Source organism: Eleutherodactylus coqui, chromosome 2 (genome assembly GCF_035609145.1).
Source record: "Eleutherodactylus coqui strain aEleCoq1 chromosome 2, aEleCoq1.hap1, whole genome shotgun sequence".
NCBI classification, from domain to species: Eukaryota; Metazoa; Chordata; class Amphibia; order Anura; family Eleutherodactylidae; genus Eleutherodactylus; species Eleutherodactylus coqui.
The window spans coordinates 56,898,264-56,918,860 of record NC_089838.1 but is presented as its reverse complement, the minus strand read 5'-3'; the positions used below and the strand labels follow the sequence as shown (position 1 = coordinate 56,918,860).

Genomic DNA, 20,597 nt, shown 5'->3' with positions numbered 1-20,597 from the left:
ACTTACCTTAAAATTCCTTTCTCATCAAGTTCATTGTGGGACACGGCACCCACCCAGTTTATTTTAATTGCCCTGACATCCTTTTCTGAGGGCGGTCCTCAATCCAGCCTACTACACTCCTAGAACTATCATTCTACTTATAGTCTGTATGGCTCGATTTCTGGTGTTATCGGTGTTCTCCTACTTCTTTCGTCCAAATTGATTTAGTTCAGTGCCTGCAGGACGAGTATAGCTGGTAGGAGGGACGAACTCTTTCTTTGCTTAGTGTTGCTTCCTAGTGGCAGCAGCTATACCCAAGGTCTTGCTGTGTCCCCCAATGAACGTGACGAGATAAGGATTTTACGGTAAGTAAGAAAAATCCTGTTTTTGTGAGCAGTGTGTGTGTATTTCCATGACTTGTAAATCCTGGTTCCCTTTGACTATTTATGTAATTTTTCATATTTTTTGATTGTCCCACTTATCATCTCAGAGACTTGGATGCTAGAGCAAAAAATGAACAGTATCGCTCCACTTTCCGACTTCCAAAGGACGAGAGACTGGATGGACACACAGACTGTACATTGTGGACACCATTTGCTAAGATGCATATACCTGGTCAAATGTTTGTATCCAATAACTACATCTGCTTTGCCAGCAAGGAAGAGGAGGCTTGTCATCTGATTATACCTCTTCGGGAGGTGAGCCAGGGTTCCTGACTTCAGTACCATGATAGTGGGGGGGCGTCCTACTATAAATATAATGCACAGAGTGATGTCACAGTACATAATCCCCTCTCTAATGGTACAGCTTGTGAATCGCCATGCAAAGGAATGTCACTGCAGTGGAATAATGCACGTAGTGAAGTCACAGTACAGAGATAGTACACAGTGTGCATTATTCCACCATTGTGACATCACTTTTCATTATTCACAAGCTGTACCATTACAGAGTGGATTAATCATGTACTGTAACATCACTGTGTGCGTTATCTTTATACGGTGATGTCGCTGGGTGTGTTATTTTTGTACTGTGGCACCTTTTATGTGCATTTTCCTACTATTATGTTAATGAAGTAGCTTTGAAGAGTGGATTACTCCTGCGCTGTGTGGATTATTGACTACTAGAAAATTATTAAAGATAATGCACAGTACGCTTCGTGGGATTGTACTGCGTATCCTGTGGAAAGCCTCCACCCCCAGGATTAAATTGGAGACCCTGTGCCTCCCGGTGAGCTGGGGAGGATTAGCCTTACCCCATTTTTACTATTACTACCTGGCTAGCCAGCTGGTGTATGCTGGGTGGTGGCTGACCTCATCGGATTACAATCCGGCGGTCAGGCTGGAGCGCAGGGTGGCGGACCCCACCCTGGGATTGAGGGGTCTGCTGATGCGTGGCCGCTCCTCTTCTATTGCCCCCTTACCTGCCCCCATGCTGGTAACACTTAAAATATGGCACAAGGCATTGCGGCTGACCCCTGTAGTGGAAGTCACATGGTCCCCACATACTCCTTTGTGGGATAATCCACACTTGCCGCACCTGCAGCGCTTTACAGAGTCTGCATTCTGGAGAGCTCAGGGTATTAATGTACTATCTGACATAGTCACGGAGGGCGCCTTCTGCACCTTTCTTCAGCTGCAGATAGTCTACAACCTGCCTGAGCACTCCTATTTCAGATATTACCAGCTACGGCATGTGATCAGGGCTCAGTTTCAGGGCCTGTCCATACCGCTGTCCCTGACTCGGCTGGAGGGATTGGCACAGATGTGCAATATAGTAAGACCATTGTCCAGCTTCTATGCCCACTTGGTGCAGTGTCTTGCCCCGTTAAGAGAGAGAGCCACCCAAAAATGGATCATCGACATTCCTGATCTGCTGGAGGGGGATGGTGAGGACATATTGGCGAGCTCTGGTCCTCCCTTGATTAGTGCTAGAGATAGGCTCATCCAGGTAAAGTTCCTACACCGGATATACTACACCCCATCTAGGCTACATGTAATGGGTCTACTCCCCTCGGCGACCTGCCCCCGATGTTTAATTGCCGACGGGACTATCATGCACGTGTTTTGGGACTGCGGTGTCATGCGAGACTACTGGGGGGACGTCCTCATATTTATGGAGTCTCATCTGGGGGCCCCGAGGATCATGCACCCTGGGGTGTGCCTCTTTGGGCTTGTTGGAGACCTGCCAGTGGCAGCGGCAACCCGCACCTTATATAAGCTACTGTTTTTCTATGCTAAAAAGGTGATTTTGTTGAACTGGAAACACCCTGGTAGGCCGACCAGGAACGCATGGATCCAGGTGGTGAACTCTGTGCTTCCAATGTATAAACTGACTTATATGGCGAGAGGATGTCCTGAGAAGTTTGACAAGATTTGGGGGAGCTGGGTGAGCAGTCCTGCAACGGCAGTAGAGATGCCTGTCTAGATACTAGGAAGGGATAAAATAAGGTACACCCGCTTGAACCAATCTACTGTTTAGGCTAATCCTTTTTTTTTTTCTTTGAGTCGCGCAGGTTTGTTGTTTAAGGGATTAAGGGGGGAGGGTTAAAATTCTTTCTGGGGGGGGGGGGGTGTTCTCTCTAATCTTTCTTATGTCCCTTTGTTTATTTTGTCCTGGGGGGTGGGGGTTCCTCCCGTTCTCTTTTTATTACCGTTCTCTCTCTCTCCTGATATTTTGGGACTCCGAGGCTTGGAGCCCTAACCTGGTTTGGGTTTGTTTTATTATGAGTAGTTTATAAATAAAAGCAAAAATGAACAGCCAAATACTTTCTTATGAGAAATGCACACGAATATGCGAGACGCTCAGTGTTCTTACTTTTGTCTCCTTTTTTTTTCTCAATTCTCATATACTGTGATGTATCAACAAGATGTGCATTCTCTTTGGTGTCCGCTGTTTTTGTATATGTATCTATTTTGGCTAAATAAACGTTCCTTTATAAAAAAAAAAAAAGATAATGCACAGATTACTGTGCATTATCTTTCTACTCTGACATCACTGTGCATTATCCCACTGCTGTGACATCACAGAGTGCATTATCTTTGTACAGTGACATTGCTATGAGCATTATCCCACTACTATGACATCACTGAGTTCATTATCTGTGCACTGTAGCATCACTAAGTGCATTATCCCACTACTGTGACCTCACTGGGTGCATATTTAATGAGCTATAGCTTAAAGGGGTTGTCCCACCGTGACAAATGGCCCTATATACTTCTGTATGGCTATTACAAAGCACTTTGTAATATAATGTGTGCTTTGTAAATACGCCATACAGAAGATATATACTTACCTGATTCGGTGCCCCCCCCCTATATTTACCTGTCCATTGCCTTGGCTCCGACCATTCCTTGGCTCTTCTCCCATCAGTCAGTCGCGCAGGCGCTCTTCTTCTGGCTGCTCAGGTCCCTGTGAACGTGCCTGATGCAGGCGCATGCGCAGTCTTCACCTGGCTTCCCCTGGCTCCGGCAGACAGAAGAGGAGTAGCTTCCCCCAGCGGACCTTCCTTCTGGGCTGGGTAAGTCAATGAGAAGGGGGTGTGGTTGGGCTGTGGGAGGGGGGCGGCCTGTCACTTGTGGCTGGGGGGGTGGTCTGGGAGTCGGGCGGCTGTCACTTTGCGGGGGGTGCGGGAGTCGGGCCGGCTGTCACTTTACGGGATGGGGGGGGGGTGCGGGAGTCAGCGGGCCAGCTGTCAGTTTGCGGGGTGGGGGTCGGGCCGGGAGTCAAGCCGGCTGTCACTTTGTGGGGGAGGGGGGGGGGGAGTCGGCAGGCCAACTGTCACTTTGCGGGGGGGGGGGGGTCGAGCCGGGAGTCGGGCCGGCTGTCACTTTGCGGGGGGTGGGGCAGGAGTCAGCGGGCCAGCTGTCACTTTGCGGGGGGGGGGGGGGAGGAGGGGGCGGGCCGGCTGTCACTTTGCGGGGAGGGGGGGGCGGTCTGTCTTGTGGGGTGGGTGTGCGGTCACTGACTACTTGTGGGGTGGGTGTGTGGTCACATTGACTTCTTGCGGGGTGGGTGTGCGGTCACATAGACTTCTTGCGGGGTGGGTGTGCGGTCACATAGACTTCTTGCGGGGTGTGTGTGCGGTCACATAGACTTCTGGCAGAGGCGGGTGTGCGGTCACATAGACTTCTGGCGGGGTGGGTGTGCGGTCACATAGACTTCTGGCGGAGGTGGGTGTGCGGTCACAGACTTCTGGCGGAGGTGGGTGTGCGGTCACAGACTTTTTGTGGGGTGGGTGTGCGGTCACATAGACTTCTTGTGGGGGTGGGTGTGCGGTCACAGACTTCTGGCGGAGGTGGGTATGCGGTCACATAGACTTCTGGCGGAGGTGGATGTGCTTTCGCATAGACTTCTGGCGGAGGTGGATGTGCTTTCGCATAGACTTCTGGCGGAGGTGGATGTGCTTTCGCATAGACTTCTGGCGGAGGTGGATGTGCTTTCGCATAGACTTCTGGCGGAGGTGGATGTGCTTTCGCATAAACTTCTGGCGGAGGTGGATGTGCTTTCGCATAGACTTCTGGCGGAGGTGGATGCAAGAGTGCACTTTGGGGGGGGACTGTGGGAGGGCATTGTGGGGGGTGACACTGGAGGGGGGAACTGTGGTTGGGGCATTGTGGGGGGTGCACTGTGGAGGGGCATGTGTGTGGTGGGGGCACTGAGAGGCGTGTACTGTGGAGGGCACTGGTGGGTGCATGTGTGTGTGTGTCATGCTTGGTGCTACTTTCACTTTCAATAAGCAGAGGATCGCGATCCTCTGCTTATTGAAAGTGCTGCTACAGATCAGGATCTCTTGCTACTGCTCTGACAGCTGTAGCAGGAGATTCCTTCATCTCCCCAGCATGTCCCCTCGTCACTGGACACTGGGACACTGCTGTCCCAGTGTCCAGTGATGAGGGGACATGCCAGGGAGATGAAGGAATCTCCTGCTAACAGCTGTCAGAGCAGTAGCAAGAGATCGCACTGCCCTCTCATTGCTTTGAATGGAGCCGGCCGGCTGCCGGCTCCATTCAAAGCAGTGAAGCGTGCGTCTCCATGACGCCGGTCCTCCAGTCATGTGACCGGCATCATCGGGAGCTCGCATGCTTAGGAGAGAGAGGCAGCAGTGCATGATGGGAACTACCCAGCGGCGCCATCTTTAAAACGTTCAGGCAAGCTTTTTATAAGGGGAATAAAAGGAATAAAATGGTGAGGAAAATATCATTTTTTATGGGAAAGGCTGTTGTGTGTGATGCTTCTCCTCTACAGGGCATTCATGGGGGAAAAAAAAATTAGTTTGGGGGGCGGGACAACCCCTTTAAGGCTGCCTGTCCACAGGCGTAGCGATATCCCGCGGGAGCCGCCGCCATGGGGAACAGGAGACCGCTGACGGTTCTCTGCACTGAGCCTGACAGGCTTACCGCGGAGAATTGTGGCAAATCACAGCATGCTGCGATTTGGATCCCGTGAGCGGAAAATCGCTATGATTTTCCGCTCGTGGACACCACGTCTCCGACTTCCATAGCAACGCTATGGAAAGCTTCAGACTGCGTGTTTCGCCGGCAGAATCATGCCCATGGACATGCTGCCTTACAGAGTGGATTTTTCCTGTACTGTGACCTACACTTATGTTGTGATAGCTCTGTGTACGTTATCCCAGCACTGTGACATCACTGTATGTATTATGTCTGTGCCGCAGATTGGAAAGCAAAATAAGGAATAATACGACTATCATGTTCTAAATTCTGATACTCCTAGTAAGGTCAGGCCGTGTTCCCAAATTTTGCTTTGGGGCCTCATGATGACTTGTCACTCTCCTTCCCTTCGGGTGACAGGATATGGGTGAATAATACATGCCTGGTGCATCAGACTACACACTGATTTTGTTTATAGTCTGTAATTATGCAGCAACTGCTGCATCTGCCTGAGGTACATAGATCTTCTTTGATTGCAAAGCTGCGCATACAATTTAAGACCCCGTTCCGTGATCAAAATGACACCAGCTCAAAAGTAAGTGATTGATTTTTCTAATGAGCGCGTTGTTTGAACTGCAGGTCACCATAGTGGAGAAGGCCGATAGCTCCAGCGTTCTTCCCAGCCCATTGTCCATCAGTACTAAAGGGAAAATGACTTTTCTATTCGCCAATCTTAAGGACAGGAACTTTTTGGTTCAGCGCATCTCGGATTTCTTGCAGAAGACTTCACTGCAGAAGGCCGGAGGGGATAATGGTGGTGACCAACGGGGTGCCATGTGGAAAGGAAGCACTGGGAATGGCACGTATGAGGTGCAACGATTTCTGCTGCTTATTACCATTTTCTAATTTTCTACACTAATACATAGCATAACGTTATGCTGTAACAAAAAACAGAGCATATCAAGTGTTCTACTATTGAATTAGCAATGATTGGGGTGGTGAGTTCCAAAGTATGGGGAGCATATGAAAAAGGTCTTAGGGACAGTTGTGTGAAGAGCAGAGGAGGACCGGAGATAACGTGTAGGGAGGTATCTGAAGATTAGTACAGAGATTTATGTAGGCGACAAGTTGTGAATTTGAGATGATAGTTTGGGAAGGTATTTGAAGATTATTTCAGAGATGCATGGATTGGACAGGTTGTATATAGGAGATTATGTGTTTGGCAGTATCAGTATATTAGATCAGAAATTTATGAAGGGGACAAGTTGTAGACAGAGATTACGTTGAGGGGGTATCGGCAGATTAGAGCAGAGATGTATGGAGGGGACAGATTGTGGACTGGATATTACTTGTAGGGGAGATTTTATGATATTGAAGATGTATGGAGGGGACTGATTGTGTACCAGAGATGTATCAAAGGGGCAGGTTGTAGACTGGAGATTACATGTAGGGAGGTAGGTGCACCAGAGATGTATGGAGGGGGCTCATTGCGCACCAGAGATGTATGGAGGGAGCTCATTGCGCACCAGAGATGTATGGAGGGGGCACATTATAGACAGCTTTGTATGTCATTAATAATGTTTAGAACTAAATTCATTAAACAATGGGTAGGCAGCGAATGGAATGGCAGAGAAGAGATGAGTAATGAGGATAGAAATGGATTAAGTCAGGGAACAGAATTGAGGTTGATTTGTAGAGACGCAAGAGCGTCAGATGGGAGTCAAAAGATGAGGATTTATCAGTGTCATGTTAAGTAAATATGTTCTTATTGTGTCTTCATAATAGCCTTTGAAGTTTGCTCTAAGTAGCCCAACTGGTGATGGACCCCGCCTTCTTCAGAAGACTTATAATACAGAGGCTCCCACAGCTTCTCATGGGCTTCTGAAACTTTTTCAAAGAGAAACCAATGAAGAACTTGGTGCAAAATGGGTAATTGTTATGATCTTGTTAAGGAATGTTCTTGCCTGATATTCAGACCATGTACAAAGAGCCTACACTTTCCATTGTAATTGGTGTAGTACTTCTTCTGTGGTACAGGAATTCAGGATATAAGCAGTACAGGTTGTGTCTGACTTTCTTTGTGACCATTGTGTATAACATTTTAAGAGTATAAACAATGAAATTCCATTAATCTGGCAACTGATAATTCATAAAGTCAGACTATCTGGCAATCAACCTTTTTTATCAAGTAGGATATTGTAGTATAGGTAAGCTCCAGAGCTACATTTATATGCCCTAATAGGGCATATGCAAAGGACCTGTGTTGAGACAATCCCTTTAAAGGACCACTCCAGTTAAAATGCATTTTTCTATCCGTACCCCCCGAACCTGATTGCCTGTCACACTCTTGATGTCGCCTCTGTGTTTTGCAGCCACAAAGTGTAGTCTCTTTCAGGTACTATCTTGATGGTGAGATTTTTGCTTTCACATCAGTACCATGATGCATTAGCAGAGGCTATAGCATTTCTGCCTGCTGGGGGAACATTTTAATTCTCATTACCTTCGACTTAAAAAAGCTGCAGATCATAAATGTAGAGCCTGGAGAAGGAGCTGTGATCTCCTCTGTTATAACTGTGTGACAAGAACTGTGTAAGCATCCGCAGTAACTGTGATAGGAGTGTCTGTGTCCCCCTCTAGACAGTGTCTATAATAGGGTCCATGTAATAATATCACACAAACTGAACACACAAAACCAAGTGTATTTCTTGTTTGTATCATTGGGGAACACAGCAAAGACCTTGGGTATAGCTTCTGCCACTAGGAGGCGACACTAAGCATAAAAGTGTTAACTCCTCCCACTAGCTATACTCCTCTGAAAGCATCATGCTTGCTCAGTTTTTAGCTTAGTGTCGTAGGAGGCAGACTGTATCTCCCATATAGGCTATTTTTTTCATCTTCATTTTGCTTCGAAAGACCAGGGAATAACAGGGAGGCAGGACTCTCCCTGATAACTCACAAGGAGGAACAGAATGGAGCTAACCTTCTGTTGTCTGCCTGGTCCCTCAGAAGACAAGGAGGCACATGCAGGCCCTAACCTGGATGTGACCCACCGGCCATGTAGCCTCCTTTTCTTGCGGTCCGGCATTCCCTCCCTACCTAAAGGCAGGCGATGCTGGAGAGAAGCTCTGCTTGACTGGGAAGCCACCCTACTTCGGTCAATAGGTAAGTATGTGGTTTTATTTCTCGTCCGTATCATTGGGGGCCACAGCCTAGACCATGGGATATAGCCACTGCCCTAGGAGGCGACACTAAGCAAAAAAGTGTTAGCTCCTCCCCACCTGGCTATATCCCCCCTGCAGGCACTCAGCTAATTAGTCTTTAGCTTAGTGTCTGCTAGGAGGCAGACGTGGAAAGAGCGATTCACGGGAATCCGGGGAGTCGGGGCTTTTCCCTGGCTCTACTGGCCTCCCGGGGGAGACGCAGGCAGGGGGTGTCTCCACCACTACTGCGGCGTCTCACCCAGAGAAGAAAAAGGGGCCCGACCATGCAATGCGCATCTGAGTCGGTTACCCGCCAGCCATAGGGCTCCCCCTCCCTGGAGTAGCGCACTGTCTGATGGTGACGCGTAGGGGTCAGCACTGCTGGAGCGGTCGACGCACGGACAGGCTGTGGCTCCCAGGACAAAGACACCCCGCTTGGGACTCCATACGGACAGCGGCGGCGGCAACATTCCGTCTGGGACTCCACACGGACAGCGCAGGTTACCTTAAGGAGCATCGGGACGGCAGCGGCGGCAGCTCTCCCGGCCAGGGATAGAAGTTAGCATGTGGCAGGACGCCGGGGCGCCGGCCGGCTGGCCACTTCCGGGCACGGCGCTCCGGGGGGCGGAGCGCCGTCGTCACGGCCGGAAAACGTCACTTCCGGGTCGCGGGGACGCTTCCGGGGCAGGCCACGCCCCCTCCGACCGCGGCAAGTTTAAAAGGGGCCGCCGGACAGAGGAATGGCCGCTCTCTGCAGCTGGACACTTCGTCTGTCTGCACTTCGGAGCCCAGCACTGCGCAGCTCTCTGAGCACACAGCAGCCGTCCAGCCATTCAGCCCTGCAGTTTCCTTCTGCTACGGAGAAAGCACCCGGACAGCAGCAGCACCTCCTGTCTCGGGCATCAGCAGCTGTGACAACTCCGCAGCAGTCCCTGCCACAGCACCTGCCGGGTCACCAACGCCGTGTGGTGTACCCGCGTCGACTTCCGACAGCATCCAAGCGTCAGGACCAGAGGCTCCAGCTGGACCGGGGGAACCGCAGAAACAGCTGCTAGACCGGGTAAGCCCTGCCCAAGGCAGCACTTCGCGGTGTTCTCCCCTCGCCCTCCCCGCCCCCCCTGCAGGCATTCCTGTAACGGTACGTAGCTTACCCGCTACCTGGAAATTGTTTTCTGTTGCCATGTCTGACCCTAGAACAGAGGGTTCCAGCCCGGCCAAGGGGAGGGTGAAGCATTACGCTTGCACTACCTGCAGCGTTAAGTTTGCTTGCGGTCAAGTCGACCCCCGCTGCGCTAGGAGGTCGTCTAGATCCTCTAAGTCCAGACGATCCAGGGACTATCATGGCTCTCATGGGTCCAGGGAATCCGTGGATACCTACCACAGGTCAAGACATTCCTCACGGTCCCGGTATTCTGCGAGACCAGCCCGGGCTCGCCATGAGTCCCCTCGAGCATCTTGCTCATGGGCGTCCCAGGACACGGCCCAAACGGCAGGCGAGGGCAGTGGGTCTGAGGACTACGACCACTCTGCAGGCTCGTCAGTTTCGGAACTAGACGAGGAACAGGTGTCGCGCCTAGCCAGTCTAATGGACGGCCTGGTAATATCCATAAGAGAAACCCTCCAAATAACGGAGGAACCAGTGGAGACGGCTCCTTCCACGGTGTCATTTAGATGGCAGAAGAGATCGCGGCAGGTCTTCCTAGACCATCCGGATTTTTCGGAGGTCCTTAACAAGGAATGGCAGAACCCGGACAAAAAATTTAGGCAACCCGGGAAGACTTGGGAAATTACATACCCATTCCCAGGGGGTCTGAAAAAGGGTTGGGCGGTACCTCCGGTAGTTGACCCGCCAGTGTCACGACTGTCTAGAAGCACAGCACTGCCAACAGCCGAAGTAGCAATGCTGGCTAATCCTCAAGACAGGAAGCTGGATACGTTGGCAAAAACTGTGTTTCAAGCCACAGGCACTGCCTTACAGCCGATTTTTGCGGCCGCATGGGTCAGTAAGGCGTCCATAGCCTGGGCCAAACAGCTACGGAGAGACATTGTAGCAGGCGCTCCACCAAGTGAGTTGCTCGAACTGACAGACAACGTCATACAGGCAAACAAGTTTGTATGCGCAGCAGAACTAGACGCGGCCAAGTTCGTTGCCCGGGCATCCGCTGCATCGGTTGCAGCAAGGAGAACTCTCTGGCTGAAAAGCTGGTCAGCAGATACAGCATCCAAGATGGCCCTAACAAAATTGCCATTCGAAGGAAACAGGCTGTTTGGACCTAAACTGGATGACATGATAAAGGACGCCACAGGCGGCAAGAGCACTTCGTTACCGCAAATGCCGGCAAGAAAGGAGAAGGTTCCATTAAAAAGGAAACCGTTTTTTAGATCCTTTCGGCGTTTTTCATCCCGTCCAGGGTCAGGGCAGTGGTCCCAGTCTACAAGAACCCCGACAGACGCAAAGAGGGGCCCCTCTTTCAAAACGAGACAAACATGGCGATCCCGACCCGGAACATCTAAAACGGCGGGATCAAAGAGCGCGGCATGAGATGCTGCCCCCACCCAGTGTCACCAGGGTGGGGGGCAGGCTCTCCCAATTTCGGGAGACATGGGGGAGGCGTGTGAGCGACAAGTGGGTGCAGGAGATTGTGACATCCGGGTACGCAATCGAATTCACGACTCTCCCACGGAATTCGTTCTGCAGATCCAGAGTGCCTACTACCCCGGAAGGAGTAGCCAACCTACAGCAGGCAGTGCAGAACCTTCTGGCACAGGGGGTTGTGAAACCGGTATCGGGGGCACAAGAGAGGCAAGGGTTCTATTCGAATCTTTTTCTTGTACCCAAAAAGGACGGCAGAGTGAGACCGCTTCTGGATTTAAGGAGGTTGAATCAATTCATCAGAACAAAACATTTCCGGATGGAGTCAATCAAGTCCGTGATAACCTCCATGCAGCCGGGCGAATTTCTGTCCTCGATAGATATCAAGGACGCTTATCTCCATATCCCGATTCGGGAAACACATCAAAAATTCCTTCGTTTCGAAACACAGGGAAGGCATTTTCAGTTTACGGCGCTGCCATTCGGCCTGTGTACCTCTCCAAGAGTTTTTACGAAGGTACTAGCAGCAGTGATGGCGCTACTCCATGCGGAAGGTATATCAGCCATTCCATACCTGGACGATATACTAATAAAGGCACCGTCGTGGGGCAGCAACATCAAAAGCCTACACGTCACGATGAAGATTCTAGAAGAATTCGGCTGGATAGTGAACCGCGAAAAATCATGCCTAATACTGACACAACGCTTGGAGTTTTTAGGCATGATATTCGATACCAGCCAATACCGGGTCAGGCTACCCCAAGCAAAGGTAGACAAGCTCCGTCAGGGGGTCCGGTCCCTAATACAGGGGAAACCGCTAACCCTCAGACACTGCATGGCTATCCTGGGCCAGATGGTGGCAGCATTCGAGGCAGTTCCGGTCGAGGAAGCTACAACACTTGATATTGTCACGCTGGAATGGGTCCCGGGTGACCCTGGAACAGCGAATCCAGATAACCCCTCAAGTCCAAAGGTCACTGAAGTGGTGGCTGGAACCTGGGAGGCTTCAGGCGGGACGGCCTTTGGGCCCAAGTCGTTGGACAGTAGTGACGACGGACGCCAGCCTTTCAGGTTGGGGCGGAACACTAGGGGACCGGTCTGTTCAAGGAGTGTGGTCTCAAAGAGAGACAAGGCTGCATATAAACATCCTAGAGTTGCGGGCCATCTACCTGACTCTCCGACACTTCGGGCCCAGTCTCAAGAGAAAAAATGTACGCGTCCAGACGGACAACACCACAGCGGTGGCCTATGTCAACCGGCAAGGGGGAACACGGAGCGCGTCGGTAATGAGCGAGGTAGCAGGCATACTAACATGGGCGGAGAACCATCTGAGCTCAATTTCCGCAGTCTACATTCCCGGAATAGAAAACTGGGTGGCGGATTACCTAAGCCGGGAAACAGTGGATCCCGGCGAATGGGGGCTGCACCCAGAAGTTTTTCGGACGATATGCCTGAAATGGGGCACGCCAGACGTGGACCTCATGGCGTCCCGACTAAACTACAAACTACGCCCATTTGTGTCCCGGGCGCGGGATCCACAAGCAGCGGCAACGGATGCGCTGACCATTTCGTGGGGGGAGTACAAGCTCCTATACGTATTTCCACCAATCCCTCTCATACCGAGGATCCTAGGGAAAATCAAGCAGGAAGGGCGACCAGCGATATTAATAGCACCAGACTGGCCAAGAAGAACCTGGTATGCGACCATCATAGAAATGCTGTTCGACACACCGTGGCATCTTCCAGAGCAAAGAGACCTGCTATCCCAGGGGCCTTTTCTACACCCGAATTCCAAGTCTCTACATTTGATGGCTTGGCCGTTGAGACCGAGGTGTTGAGGAGAAAAGGTTATTCGAAGAAGGTTATTCAGACAATGATACGGGCCAGAAAACCAGCCTCATCTGCAATTTATTATAGAGTCTGGAAGCGCTTCTTCACCTGGTGTGAGGAGAGGCGGGTACAACCGATGTAATTCTCAGTGGCCAGAATTCTTGCGTTCCTACAATCAGGCCTCGAAGTAGGATTGAGGGTAGGTTCGTTAAGGGGACAGGTGTCGGCATTAACGGTACTGTTCCAAAAGCCAATCGCAAATAGGATGGCAGTACGTACATTCCTGCAAGGAGTCGCCCATACGACGCCCCCGTTTAACCCCTTGAGTGGCGGGTTTCCTACCACCCTGTCGTGCCCACCAGGGCAGGTTTTTTAAAATGGTCTAATCATTGAATTTCAACTAATTTTGCAGTTGCATCTCAAGAGCCATAACTTTTTCATTTTTCCATTGACATGGTCATATAAGGGCTTGTTTTTTGCGGGACAAGTTGTGATTTTTTTAAACAGGGGGGAGGAAAAAAAGAAATGGGGAAAAAAGAAAAAAAGGGGCCATGTCATTAAGGGGTTAAATAATGTATTAACTTCCTTCTCTGGGTCATTACGACGCATGGATACCACATGTGTGATTGTATTTTTGATTTTTTACAAAGTAAAGGGAGACAAGTGTTTTTATTATTTTTTTAAATAATTTTTTACCTTTTTTTTTTTTGGCCCTTTAGGGGACTTCCACAGGGACCCATCAGGACCCCCTGATCACATTCCGGGGGTCCGATGGTGACAGCCCTTTACATGCTGCAGTGACAGCCCTTTACATGCTGCAGTCACATAGACTGCTGCATGTAAAGGGTTAACACAGCAGAGATCGGAGGTTTTCTCTGATCTCTGCTGTAAGAGCTGGTACCTAGCAGTCCTCTCACAGCCAAGCACCAAGCTCTCCCTGCCACAGAGACGGGGCTTGCTTCTGACAAGCCGATGGTCTCTATGGCAACGTGTAAACAAAGCAGGAGGTTGCCGACATATCGGCAATATCTTCTGCTGGTTTTTCAAAGCCCTTGCACTGCTCTGTGTGGGTCTGTGCAGGCAGAGCACAATGTCACAGCTTGTGGCATTGTGCTCTGCAGCTCCCATAGTGATACATAGCCCGGAAATCTTCCGGGCTATGTCACTATGAGCAGTGGAGCTCGTCCCGGAAAATTTCCGGGCGTGCCACTCAAGGGGTTAAACCCTCGGTCCAAACTTGGGACCTTAATCTCCTGTTGGACACTATGACGGACCAGCCGTTTGAGCCGCTGAAGGAAATTTCTATGCGACTACTGACCTGGAAGGTGGTATTCCTCGTCGCTATCACGTCAATCCGTAGGGTCTCGGAGCTGGCGGCTTTGTCTATACAGGCGCCATATATGACCTTCCACCAGGACAAAGCGGTACTAAGACCATCACCCGAGTTTCTACCAAAGGTAGTATCGCAGTTTCACATTAATGAGGAAATTGTCTTGCCTTCTTTTTGTCCAGATCCAGTACACAAAAAGAAAAAAATGCTGCACCACCTGGACGTAGTAAGGGCGCTGAGGATCTATGTGAAAAGAACAAAGGAGTTTCGTAAGACCGACACCCTCTTCGTTATTCCGGAGGGGACCCGAAGGGGCTTGGCAGCCTCAAAAGTCACCCTATCGAAATGGATAAGGTCCCTGATAACAGAAGCGTATCGCGCCTCAGGACGCTCGCCTCCATTTTGGGTTACGGCCCACTCCACACGGGCGGTAGGGGCTTCCTGGGCAGTCCGTCACGGAGCCTCAGCCCTTCAGGTGTGTAAGGCAGCCACCTGGACTTCCTTACATACGTTCTCAAAATTTTATAAGGTCCACACAGCTGCATCATCTGACGCCGCTCTTGGCCGGAAGATCTTGCAGGCGGCGGTCGTTGACCGCACAGCCGAACTTTGAATGCCCACCCAATATATTGTTCTCGGGACTGCTTGTGGACGTCCCATGGTCTAGGCTGTGGCCCCCAATGATACGGACGAGAAACAGATATTTTTGGTATAACTTACCGTAAAATCTCTTTCTCGTCGCGTTCATTGGGGGCCACAGCACCCACCCCTTGTTTATTTAGGCGGTTGCTGGAAATTTCTGTTCTTCGGTCATGGTTTGGCAGAAAATTGTGCCAAAAGTTTGTTTTTTGGTATGTATAAAACATGGTATGTATAATTTTACTCCCACTGGCTTCCTACTGCTTGCAGACAGACTAATTAGCTGAGTGCCTGTAGGGGGGATATAGCCAGGTGGGGAGGAGCTAACACTTTTTTGCTTAGTGTCGCCTCCTAGGGCAATGGCTATATCCCATGGTCTAGGCTGTGGCCCCCAATGAACGCGACGAGAAAGAGATTTTACGGTAAGTTATACCAAAAATATCTGTTTTGTTAGTCCGCTGCCGTGTGGACCCTAATGGGGTGTCCCCAGGTGTTTGTGCTTGTGTTTCGCAGCGTGCGGCTTGCAGTCGCGCAGTTTGCGGCTGGTAGTGACCGCCTACGGCCCGTATGGTGATACTGCCCGTGGCTTGTGTTATGTCAGCGCTGCCAGGTCCCCTGGCGCGGCCATCGTATTTGCTGCCACACGGCCTTGTGTCGCTGTGCAATATAGGTGCCTTCCCTGATGCGCGGTCATGGTTTTTAGCTGCTGCGCGGACTTATACTTTTTCTGAAAGGATATGATTTTACCGCCATGTGACCATTTGATTGCCAGCGCATGGTTATGTCTCAACCGCTGCGCAGCTGCTGTTTTTAGTCACTCTGCAGTCTGCAACGTCGAATGGGGCACGTGTCCTGCGTACATCGCCGCAAGGCAGGATAGGCTGGTGTATGACCCGTGTGTTATGCCATCAGTAGGCTTAGAGTGCAGGGCTTTCGGTGTAATTTGCTGCTGAACAGCTTGCGTAGCTCTTACATACAGCTTGTGTTTATGACCGCCATAGGCTGATGTATATTGCTACTGTGCGGCCCGTTTCGCCGGCAAGCGGCAGTTGTTCATGGCTATGCTGACCACTCCATATGCGTTTAGCACCTCCCACCTGAGGTTGTTGAACCTTTTTCCATATGGAAAGAGTACTCGCACAGGGATTTTCCAGACTCATTGCCCCTCATGTCTGCTCCGCTCCTGTTGAGCCCTGCCTGTCAGTAGCTCCCCTGTTGCCCCTCCTGCAGTTCCCTGCAGTCAGCTTGCCGCAGAGTTCGTATCCAGGATGACACGCGGACGGGGGCGGCCATAGACACATAGCAAATGCATCCAGCAGAGAATATCTTGTCTTACGGACTACAGTGGTCAGACTAATGCTCAGCATTACTCCGGGCTTGCTGACTCCTATTGTACTTTCCATAGAGAAGGAGTACTAATAGTAACATAGTATGTTGGGCTGAATGAAGACCATGTCCATCTAGTTCAGCCTGTTTACTCGCACAGAGAGTTTCTGGACTCATCGCTCCCCATGTCTGCTCCGCACCTGGTTGTGCCTTGGCTGTCGGTAGCTCCCCTGTTGCCTCTCCTGCAGTTCCCTGTGTTTCAGCCGGTGTATATCGACGACAGAGTTCAAGCTGATTGTCAGCAGTACTCCAGGCTTGCTGAGACCTGTGGGACCTTCCATGCCTGAAGGAGCATATGCACAGGATCGGAGCTTTCTCTCGGTAGCTCCCTGTTGCCCCTCCTGCAGTTCCCTGCATCCAGGGTCTGAGTCCAGGATGACACGTGGACAGGGGCCGGACACAGCCACAGATGATGTGCGCTCTTTCTACAATACGAGATTTGCATCCAGCAATGAATATCTCGTCTTGCGCACAATGTTACTCAAACTGATTGTTACCTTGATGGCAGGCCTGACTGGGTTGAGTCTAGCCTAACAGCTAGCTAACCCTGTTGTTACCCCTCCTACAGTTACCTGCAGGCAGCCTACCGCAGGGTCCGAGGCCAGGATGACAAGTGGACAGTGGCTGCCTAGAACCACGTACGGTGTGTGATCTCGCTATGACACGAGATTTACATTCACACAGAATAATTTGTCCTATGAGCAATATTGTCGAACTTCCTGTGGGCTTTTCTCCAGCTTTGCTGAGACCTGTGGTACCTTCCAGATGGAAAAAGTACCATCACAGGAATTCTGCGAACACATCGCGCCTCATCTCCACACTGCAGTGGGTGAGCTCCAGCACCAGGCCTTTACCCAATGGCTAGCTCCCCTGGGATGACTTCCTGCAGGCAATTTTAGGGCGTTCTCTGATTACAGGGGAGCCGCAGGCTGGAGTGGTATACTATGTGCGTTCCCGCCACAGACAAGAGTGACGTGCAGCCAGAGAGCACGTCATTTTTTGCACAGTCCAGACTTGTTGACATCTATCGGACGCAGGTTGTCGGGATACACAGCATCAAGGTTATGCTGCGCTACAGCTATGGACGTAGTCTGCTGCGTATACGACTTCTTTAAGATAATCGAACCGGAAACTTCCATTTGCAAGTCTTCCAGCCTTGGTCAACACGGGGAAGCGGTTGCAAATTGCAACGAGTTTTTTCTTAATTGGCATCTGAAATCGACCCGCTTCCTCCCTCATGGCAGGACTGTGAAGGTAATATTGACAGCCTGGATGTATATGAAAGCTGAGGTCGACTGTTGGAAGTCACCCAACTTTCTGACGTTTCGGCGCTGATTGCTCCACAGCTCTGTTTTGGATGCCTATTTTGTACCGAAGGTTGTCATCAGGAAACGGTCGTTATCGACCTGTTGTATATTTTCCCGCTGCCAGTGGTATCGGGATCCACTTCAGTGAAGTGTTCGGTGGGCACCTTTCTCGGTAGTGTCTCATCCCAAAGAATGCTCCGGTGGCTAGGGGGCTTGGTCTTACTACACGAGTACCTCTCTCGGGTAACATTCTTCAGTCGCACTGGCTCGCTGCTGGTAATCCTGGCAACTCTGAGTGGATTCCTGCTTTTCCAAGGTGGACACTTTGCACTGGCTCGCGGCAGTACAGGGTTACAGTGCCAGGGAAGTTATATTCTCAGGCCGTGTTACGGCTCATATTACTCAGGCAGCGGGTGCCTCGTCGGAAGCTCCTTCTCAGGAGTCTTTTTTTTCCCTCGGGGAGGATGGATGGGACTGTTACTCAGGCCCCTTTATGCTCCGTCATTGAGCATGCTGGATGCCTAGGCTAGTTGCAGTTAAAGCCCTGATTACGCTTCTTTACACCTGCAGCTTCTTATATTTTCCCACCCGTTGGGTACTGCTCTAAAACGTCCCAAGGTCTTTGCTGTGTCCCCCAATAATACAGACGAGAAAACTAGATTTTTGTAAGAACTTACCTCAAAATCTCTTTCTCGTCTTGTTCATTGGGGGACACAGCACCCACCCAGTCTGGTATTGGGACTGTAACGTATACTCCTCTTGTTTGGAGGGTCCTCGGTGCAGTCGCACACGGTGTTGGAATGTGTTACAGTTGGTGAGTATTGTTATTTATTATCTCTTATGGTCGTATCCTATTGGCTTCTCCTAGCTAAGCTAGCATGATGCTTGCAGGGGGGTATAGCTAGTGGGAGGAGTTAACACTTTTTTATGCTTAGTGTCGCCTCATAGTGGCAGAAGATATACCCAAGGTCTTCGCTATACCCAAGGTCTTTCCCCCAATGAACAAGATGAGAAAAAGATATTTTACAGTAAGTTTTTACAAAAATCTAGTTTTTTCAATAGTACTATATTAAATATAGTATACCATATAATGTACTGAAAATTTTTTTAAAAATTCTAAGTGAAGAGAAATGGGAAAAAAATTAAATTTCACCATCTTTCAGTGCTTTTTGGCCATATGCACAACGTATTTGTGCAGCGAATGTCTCGCTTTTGTGCATGTTTGCGCATTTTATGGTACTTTTTTTGCGCTAACAGAAACATTTCACATGGGCATGGGACACACCCATGCCTTGATTTAAAAGGCCATATAGCATAATTGGTTTCAGATGTTTTCTTAGCCAGGTATTGGGTGCGCAAATACGCACTAAGGCCTCATGTCCATGGGGAAAATCAGGCCCACTACGGATTCTCCTTGGAGAATCCGTAGCTGGTCCCTCCTGCCCCGCGGACATGATGCTAAAAAATCAGAATAAACTTACCCGCAGCGGTACGTGCGTGTCTTCCTTCCATTGCGTCCGGATCTTCTTTCTTCGGCCCGGCGGATATGCTCGGAACGTCGGCTGCGTGCCGCACGCATGCGCCGGGCACATCCGCCGGGCCGAAGAAAGAAGTTTCCGGCCGCGAAGGAAGGAAGACCTGCAATGCTCGGAGCAGGTGAGTTTAATTCAGGCGTGGGTCTTCCGCGGATCCGGACGGCTTCCATAGGCTTCAATAGAAGCCTGCGGGAGCCGTCCCCACGGGAGACTCGTGCCTGAATGGAGCATGTCCGGATTTTTTCCTGCACGCGGGACCCACGCCCGCAGGGGAAAATGACATCCGCAGGTATTTAACTAACTGCGGGTGCCTAATGCATCCCTATGGGTGCGCGAATCCGCGTGCAGGAAAAACGCTGCGGATTTTAAATCCGAATTTGCCATGGACATGAGGCCTAAGGCCTCATGTCCACGGGGAAAATCAGGCCCGCTACGGATTCTCCATGGAGAATCCGTAGCGGGTCCCTCCTGCCACGCGGACATGAGTGCTGAAAAGAAGAATAAATAAGAATAAACTTACCTCTCGCCCGCTCCGGATCCTTCCTTCGCCGCGGCGTCATCTTCTCAGCGTCGCGGCCGGATCGTCTTTCTTCGGCCCGGCGGATGCGCAGGATGACGTCCGTGACGTGCCCCGCGCATGCGCCGACCCGAAGAAAAAAGATCCGGCCGCGACGGAGAGAAGATGGCGCCGCGGCGAAGTGAAGAACCGGAGCGGGTGAGTAAATTCCGATTTTTGTCTTCAATAGAAGCCCGCGGGAGCCGTCCCTGCGGGAGACCCGCACGAAAATGGAGCATGGTCCAGATTTTTTCATGCTCCATTTTTTTTTTAAATCACTTTTATTGACCATCTGCGGTTATTTATCTACCCGCGGGTGGTCAATGCATCCCTATGGGATGCGGATCCGCGGGCAGGAGAAGAGTTAAAATCCGCTGCGGATTTTAATTCTTCTTTTGCCCGTGGACATGAGGCCTAAAACAGAGCATGCAGGTTTTTTTTCGCATATGTGGTATGTGTGCGCAAAAATGAGATTAAGCTTGAACTCATAGAGATCAACGGGTTCTATTCTCTGCGTGTTTGCACTAAATCTGAGCTGGTAAGAGTTGAGACCACATGTCTGTCTGAGGAGCAACAGGCCTTGATTTTCATGAAGGATGGAATAACTAATCAAAATAACACTAGCTGACACATATATAGGTGGGATAGCTACCACCAGAGTGACCCTTTAAATGTTTTTTTCAATCTTATCCTAGGGATATTCCATCACTTCATTAACAGTGGGCATCCGACCTTTTGAGACACTCATTGATTTTGAGAATGCTGAGGTGGCAGCACTAATTAACCCCTTAGTTACCAACCTTTTTTTCATTTTTCCATTTTCGTTTTTTCCTTACCACATTTTTTTTTAAA

The 20,597-nt window shown here is 50.4% G+C and overlaps 1 protein-coding gene across 3 annotated transcripts in view; it reads left to right on the top strand.

The window, feature by feature from the left end:
- TBC1D9B (TBC1 domain family member 9B) overlaps positions 1-20,597 on the top strand; it is a 251,807-nt gene that overhangs the window by 84,401 nt on the left and 146,809 nt on the right. For 2 of the 3 annotated variants that reach the window (XM_066591014.1, XM_066591016.1), the window contains exons 6-8: positions 470-677; positions 6,009-6,239; positions 7,155-7,298. In XM_066591014.1, coding sequence (XP_066447111.1) covers positions 470-677; positions 6,009-6,239; positions 7,155-7,298 — 583 coding nt within the window. The remainder of the gene's footprint in view (positions 1-469; positions 678-6,008; positions 6,240-7,154; positions 7,299-20,597) is intronic. The other variant, XM_066591015.1, reaches the window with a different exon arrangement.